General features: G+C 38.2%; 1 protein-coding gene across 1 annotated transcript in view; it reads left to right on the top strand.

Moving 5' to 3' along the window:
- Positions 1-490: 490 nt before the first annotated feature.
- The window catches only part of POGLUT3 (protein O-glucosyltransferase 3), a 43,908-nt gene continuing 36,829 nt past the window's right edge, over positions 491-7,569 (top strand). The window contains 2 exon segments of the mRNA XM_043993681.1: positions 491-672; positions 5,437-5,702. Of these exon segments, the coding sequence (XP_043849616.1) occupies positions 491-672; positions 5,437-5,702 (448 nt within the window).

Here is a 7,569-nt window from a genome sequence, read left to right as displayed (position 1 = left end):
TGTCAGAAAGAACTATAAGAGAAGTGTGTCATGAAAGAATTTCAAAAGGAGGGGATCATCATGACAGATTTTCTTGATTAAACTAAAATAATTTCTATGCGTCAAAAAAAAAGAAAATTGTAGCAAGACTCTGGACTTACTCTTCTAGGCCAGTTACATCTCCCCCTCAGGGATCTAGGGATATATTTAAGGAAGCAGGGAAGACTTTCTATGATGCTATTGGCTTAAGTCCCCATTCCTATGTGTTTCTTCCACTATTTTCCTCCCAGAGATTAGTGCCACAGTTCCATTTAACCAACTAATTTCAATTAGCCTTTACAAAGGAATATTTAATAAGATATAAGGGGAACAGAAACACAAACATCTCTTCAACACCCAGAAAACAGTGGGTTCAAATTCAATTCATTTTCTACATAGCATTCAGCCCTCTAGGTTTACTTTCAAATTCTGCGCAGGTACTGAATGGGTCCTTATTTCAGCTATTGCTTGGATGGGCTCCTCAGGTCTTTCCAGTGGAACTTTGATGTTGGGCTGGATGGTCAAAGATCCTGACATGGACTCTGCTTCTAGACCTCCTGGTGACTTTCTCTCCCAAACTTCTGAAGCTCCCAAGGTCATAGCCACCTCTAATATCCTTCATCTAAACATAACAGGGGCCTTTGCAACAACAAGGTCAGCTTCATTGTGGCTCCAGATGAGGAAGGGCCCAGAGTTACACAGCAGCTTGTACTCCTTCTCTAATGTCAGAGAGTCTAGAATCAGAGCCAAGAGACTCACCCTGGATTACTACTGCCTTTTGAATGCACACCAGTTCTGACTTAAATGGCCAATCAACATCTCATCATATGGTTAGCAAACTAGAACCAGCCACAAGAAATTCTCTGGCATGCTCTCCATCATGAAGCAGGGACCCTCTTTCATTCACTTTCCAGAAACAGGATCCCCAATCTCTTTACATGGGGAATTACATCATTCTTCCCATTTCAGGAAAAATTAAATAGTAGATGGCCATAAATATTGTTGCCAATTTTTTGTCCAGACCTGTGACTTCATTGGTATAAGGAACTCCTAGTCATGAAGATTGGCCATTGAAAGAGTCACCTAGCCAATAGGTTTCAGTGGTAGAGCTTGAATCTAGGCATTTCTGGCTTTGAAACTGGCTTTCCATTATACCATGCTCTGTCTATGGCCAGTATGGCATAAAAGTCTGACATTCAAAATATATGAAGAGCTATTAAAAGTTTACAGAGAAAATTTCCAATCTTTAATTGATGAGGCCAAGAAATATGAATGACTTACAAAACAGAAAACACAACTGTTAATAATCACTTCCAAAAATGTTTAACCTCACTAATAATTGAGAAGATAAAAATTAAAACAACTCTAAGATGTCATTTTATTTCCAGCACATTAGCAAAATTAAATTGGCAAAAATTAAAATGTTGCGTTTGGGGAAAAAACAGGTATACTCGTGTTGCTGGTGGCATTGCATGCTAGTAGAATCTTTTTGGAAAGCTGTTTGTGTACATAGTCAAAGTATCTAAAATAAGTATACTCTATAATTACATTGCTGAGAATATATTATGAAAGTGTTATTATCTGTTAAAAGATTTTTATAGAGGCATTACTTATAATTACAAAAAAGGAAAAGAAACTAGTAACAACCTAAATGCCCCAAATAAGGGAATTGCTAAATAAATTGTGGTATATTAATGTAATAAAATATGATAATGCAATTAAAATAGACAAGTATGAGGATCGTGACACTTAGAAGAAATTTGCTGAAATAATGCAAAGTCAAAAGGAGAACTCAGAACAGAACACATACTTATGACTGTGTGGAAGAGAAAAGTGGAAATGAATGGCAAAGAATCAGAGAGACTTGAGTCACAGAAAAGTTCTAATGATATTTTATGTCTTAAAACTCATTTATTTAAAATGTAAATTGCCAAGCAAGTTTATATTAATGTTTGTTGTCAGTGCTTTCCCCTCTCCCCAAATTACTTTGCATTTGTTTTACATGTGCATACATATCCGTGTGTGTGTATATTTTTTCTTCTGTATTTATTTATATGAGTACCTATTGTACCTCCCATGTACCAGACATTCTGCTAAGATCTGGGGATATAAAAAAGAAGCAAAAGATAGTTCCTGCCCTTGAGGAGTATACAACCTAATAGGGGAAATAAGCAAACATAAGTACAAACAAGTTCTATGTAGGATAATAAGAAATCACTAAAAGATGGAAGGCATTAGAATTAAGAGAGTTCCTTTAGGGTTGGAACAAGGTTTTGGTTTTTGGTTTTTGTTTCTGTAACCCCTTCATTGTTTCTTTTCACTCCCATTATGCTCTGATGTATAAAATTGCCTTATATTTTTGATAAGCCTCAAGAAGTTATAAGAACACTGGTGAGGGGTCAGAAGAAACAGAATCTTTAGATTCTGTGAAAAAAATTGCTATCAAATCCCCCTAGGTGTTTAATCAATGCTTGTTGATTGATTTGTTCAGATTCAGGACTCATTGGCCTCCTGGTTTCTTTAAATTCACACCTAAACTTGAACTATATTTTCCTAACTGCTCTTTGGACCTCATTTCTGCCTCAGGCTTAATTGAGACTCAATTGCCTTTTTGCAACTCGTGTAACTAGCCTTCCTGCTTTGAATAAACCATGTCTTTTGTGGGCTGATACTTTGCTGCTACCAATGTTCCTGGCCAGATCTGCCCAGTCTTGCTGACAATGCATCCTGGGAGACTTTAATCAGTGACATGGAAATTTGTTGGCTGTAGACCCAGCTTGCCATAGAAAATAGTACAAAAGGGGCAGCTAGGTGGCGCAGTGGATAGAGCACCAGCCCTGGAATCTGGAGAACCTGAGTTCAAATCCGGCCTCAGACACTTAACACTTACTAGCTGTGTGACCCTGGGCAAGTCACTTAACCCCAATTGCCTCACTAAAAAAAAAAAAAAGAAAGAAAATAGTACAAAAGCAGACTGATGACCTTGGAAAAAGCAATTTTAATAGAGTAATAGAGAATGAAGACAGATTTCAGGAGGTTGTGGTGAAAGTAAAGAAGTTCACAATTAAGGCTTTAAAAAAAAGAAGTTTGGCAGTGAAAAAAAGGTAGAGCAAGTTTAAAGGAAGGGAAGCAGCTTGGTATAGTGGAAAGAACACTAGCTCTAGAGGAACAACCTCACTGGGCCTCAGTTTCCTCATCTGTAAAATGAGAGGCAAAGACTAGATGGCCTCATAGGTGCTTTCCAAACATAGACATGTAATATTCTGAGGGTCCCTTTAGGTTAGGTAAGGCTGAACCTGTTTCAAGCACCTGGGAAAAGTAGCCTGTAGTGACAGAGATCAAAAAGTCAAAAGGCATAAGAAATAACTGATAGACTAAACTCCTGGAAGAGATATCAGGGGATGAGATCACTGGCACAGCTAAAGGAATTAGCCTTAGGAACTGGTAAAGATATCTTGCCCTTGTGAGAATGAGGGGAAAGAAGAGAGGACAGTTGAGGACATATTAAGATTGAAGAAGTAGAAGAAAGAAGTTGAGAGAGCTCAGGTCAGATAGGTTGAGTGACTGAATCCAGTTTACATACTGACAGAAATATAATTGGCACCTGAAAGCCAGGACAATGATCCTGATTTAACTTCACAATTTCAACTACAATTTATGACTAGTTTCTGTGACCAGAGCCAACACTTGTCAGAGACCATTGAAAATAGGTCAGGTTGGATGTGTCTGGTTATTCTGGAAAGCAATTTGGAACTATGCCCAAAAAAAGTACTTAGTTGTTCACACCTTTTGATCCAACAATAAGATCACTAGGTTTATGCCCTTTAAAAGATTTTTAAAAAAGGAAAAAGTCTTATGTGTAAAAAATACTCATTTCCTTATTCGTTGACTCAGCAGCTCTTTCAGTGATAGCAAAGATCTGGAAACTTAAGGGGTACTCATCAATTACAGAATGGCTGGACAAATTATGGGACATGAATGTAATGGAATATTATCTTACAATTAGAAATTGATGAATGGAATGGTTTCAGAGAAACTGGAGACTTATATAAACTGAGGCAGAATGAAGTGAGCAGAACCAGGAGTACAATTGATACTGAATCAATAACATTGTAAAAACAATTGTAAAAGACTTGAGAATTCTGATCAACACAATCATCAACTATAACTCCAGAGGACCCATGATGAAGCATGTTCCTCAACTCCTGACAGAAAAGTGATAGACTAAATATGCAAAATGAGACATATTTTTGGATCTGGATAATATGAGAATTAGTTTTGTTTGACTATATTTTGTTACAAAGGGTTTTATTTTTCTTTCTTTTTTCTGGGGAGTGGAGAGAGAAAGAAAATAAATGTCAATTTGGAATTATGTAATAAAGTGGGGAAAAAACTTTTTAAAAGAAAAAGGGAAATGGGTTGGGAAAACTGGATGAAAAAAGTTAAAGTTTTGTCTGTAATCCTGTTATACCCTTGCAAAGACTGTTCAAATACAATTCTTGCATGTCTCCCCGTGAGTACAAACCCAACTAACAGGCCTTCTCACTCAACCCGTACTTCTGGAAGGCACCTCAGTCTCTGCTCCGCCTAGGAAAACAGAACAATGACAAGAAAAGTCAAGAGTCTGAACTAATGGTTGTGGCAAAGAGAAGCATCTTCCTAGTTCTCCTATCACTGGCTAGTTAGGCAGCCTGGCGATGCATTGGATAGAGAATCAGGCTTGGAATTTCAGGAATACTTGGTTCAAATCTGGACTCAATCAGCTGTGTGACCCTAGGCAAGATAACATAATTTTTTCCGACTTCAATTTCCTCAATGAAGATAATAATAGCAACTCACTTCACAGGGTTGTTGTGAGAATTAAATTAGATAATATTTGTGAAGCGCTGCAAACCTTATAATAAACACTAGGTATAATTTGTTTAGGGATTTTACTCTGGGCTTTTCTTGTTTCTTTCTTTTTTAACTTTTTTTCGTGTGTAAAGACAAAGGTTTAAAAACAAAAGTATACTCAGGAGATACCAGGTGTTGAATTTAAATTTTGTTTTAATTGAAAGTAAACACTCGAATGGTTGTAACAGTGGAGCTGGGGCATGCTCAAAAAACCTCAACAAAATGTCTTTACTTTCCTCAACCAGCGGCCCTCCCCCCCACCCCCCAAAAAAGTGAGGGCAGAGTGGTAAAGAATTTAAATGTTTAAAACTGGCTTAAACAAATAAACGAACACCACCACAAACAAACCTGGAAACGCTTTATTTACCGATCCTCAACGCCCTATTTCATCATCATCCCTGAGCCAGAGTCCATATTACAAAAGCGAGGGCTGAATTTGCTCCTGATTGGTCAAATCATTTACTAATCAAATCCCAGCAGTTCCCTTCCCCTCCCTCCGCTGTTAACCTTTTGAAATGAGGTTAGGAAACCTGGTATTCCCTCTAGTCGCAGGCGTGGCCTCTCCTCCCCCACATCTTTCCAGGTAGCACCGTGGGCAGAGGTGGCGCCGTGGTCTCCTTGCCGTTTCTGCTGTGGTGTCTGGGAGCTCTGTTCCTGGAAACAAGGTCTGGTGTGGGGCCCTGGAATAGAAGCGAGGGTCGTTCTTCCAGTCAGGTATTTTTATCTCCAAGTTGTCAACTCTGCCGAGAGGAGGGAATGCGAGGGAAGAGAACTCACGCGTTCACCCGCAGGTACTGCGCACCCAAGAAGAAAATGATCCCGAGGCTTCTCTCTCATTCCTATTACTTTGCTAGTTTAACAGTCAAAGCTCGATTCTACCCTCCTGGACAGCATCACAGACAGGCTCTCTGGTCTAGGAAAAACAGGGTGACCCAGAGACTTATGTTTCCTATCTAGTGGGCTTTTTTTCTTTCTTTGTTTCCATTCTTCCTCCTCCCATAGCCCGTAATATAATGTCATTGAAGTTTCTGCATGATATAAACCATAATCTACACGTATGAAACAGAGGAACTTCCGTGTACAACTGCATGCACCATGGACTTTTAGACATGTTGGGAGGAGAACAACTCTGCAAACAAAGCTGACATTCAGAATATCTCTTTGGGACCTGTTTGAAACAGCAACAACAACCCCCAAAAAGCCATCTAATCAAAGAGCTTTATAGGAGTACTATTTATACTTGAGAAAAAACCTGGAAACAAAGTATCCAATAACAATAGGGGAATGATTGAATAAATTATGATACGTTAGAACATAAATTTCTAGATCGAAAGGATTTGTTTCTTTATATTTGTGTCCCTTGGGTCTAATCACAATACCTGGTATATAGACACGTTTTTTGATTGATTGGATACTATAATTCTATTAACATCAGCAACTATAACATAAAATATTTTAATTAAATAATGTAAAATGAATAAAAAGCAGAGTCAAAAGAACAGAGTGTGTACTTATTACAACTATATAAGAGAAAAAGTGATTAAATGAAAAAGGAATCCTAATGGAGATTTATAAGTGACTGCAAAGGCATGATGGTTTATGCATTGAAATTTAAGTGTAAATAATTCAGTTCACCAAACATTGATCACTTACTATATACACCTGTACTAGGCACTAAGAACACAAAGACAGAAATGAAACATATCCTGATCTCAAGGAGTTTACATTATACTGGGAGAAAACAATATGTACAAAGACAAGCATACAAATTAAAAACACAATGAGTACTGAATTCAGGAGAGGGAAATGCTAACAACTGAAAAGACTGGCTAGTTGTTAGTTGTCCAAAATCAAAGAGGACCAAAATGACATCACTATGTCAGGGTCAATGTATAGCATGTTCGCTGGGATTGATCAAAGCAATACAAGCTCAGAAAGCTATATCATATCTTGGGCACAAATAGTCCACGTGAACATTTGGGAAGGAAATGTCTAAATTTACACATTTCACATTTCTTTTGAGCTACTGAAATTCTCCTTTGCTTATAGAGCATAAAATCTTCTTTGATTAGGGCTTGCCATGCTAGATGGTCCTGTGCCAGTGTCTCCCATATCTTACAACTGATAACAGAGAGGGTCCTTATATTACTTCGTCTGACTGTAGTGTGAGCATTTGTCTTTTATGAGTTCAGCATAAAATAGTCTTCTTGGCATTTGAACAATGTGGCCAGCTCATTGGAGTGGTGCTCTCTACAGTAGAGTCTGAATGCTTGGTAGTTCAGCTTGAGAAAGGACCTCAGTGTCTGGTGCCTTATCCTGCCAGGTGATCTTCAGAATCATACTAAGACAATTCGAATGAAAGCAATTCAGTTTCCTGGCATGGTGCTGGTATACTATCCAAATTTCACGAGCATACAATAACAAGGGCAGCACAACAGCTCTGTAGACCTTCAGTTTGGTAGGCAGCCTAATACTTCTTTCCCACACCTTCTTTTGGAGCCTCCCAAATACTGAGATAGCTCTGGAAATGCATGCATTAACCTCATCATCCATGTGTACATCCCTGGAAAGTATACTGCCAAAGTAAGTAAAGTTATCCACAGCATTCAAAATTTCTCCATTTGCTGTAACCGATGGTTACAAACATGGATGGTATGG

Source organism: Dromiciops gliroides, chromosome 3 (assembly GCF_019393635.1).
Source record: "Dromiciops gliroides isolate mDroGli1 chromosome 3, mDroGli1.pri, whole genome shotgun sequence".
Classification (NCBI taxonomy): domain Eukaryota; kingdom Metazoa; phylum Chordata; class Mammalia; order Microbiotheria; family Microbiotheriidae; genus Dromiciops; species Dromiciops gliroides.
Note: the sequence above shows the minus strand (reverse complement) of the source record. Positions and strands in the feature narration are given on the sequence as shown.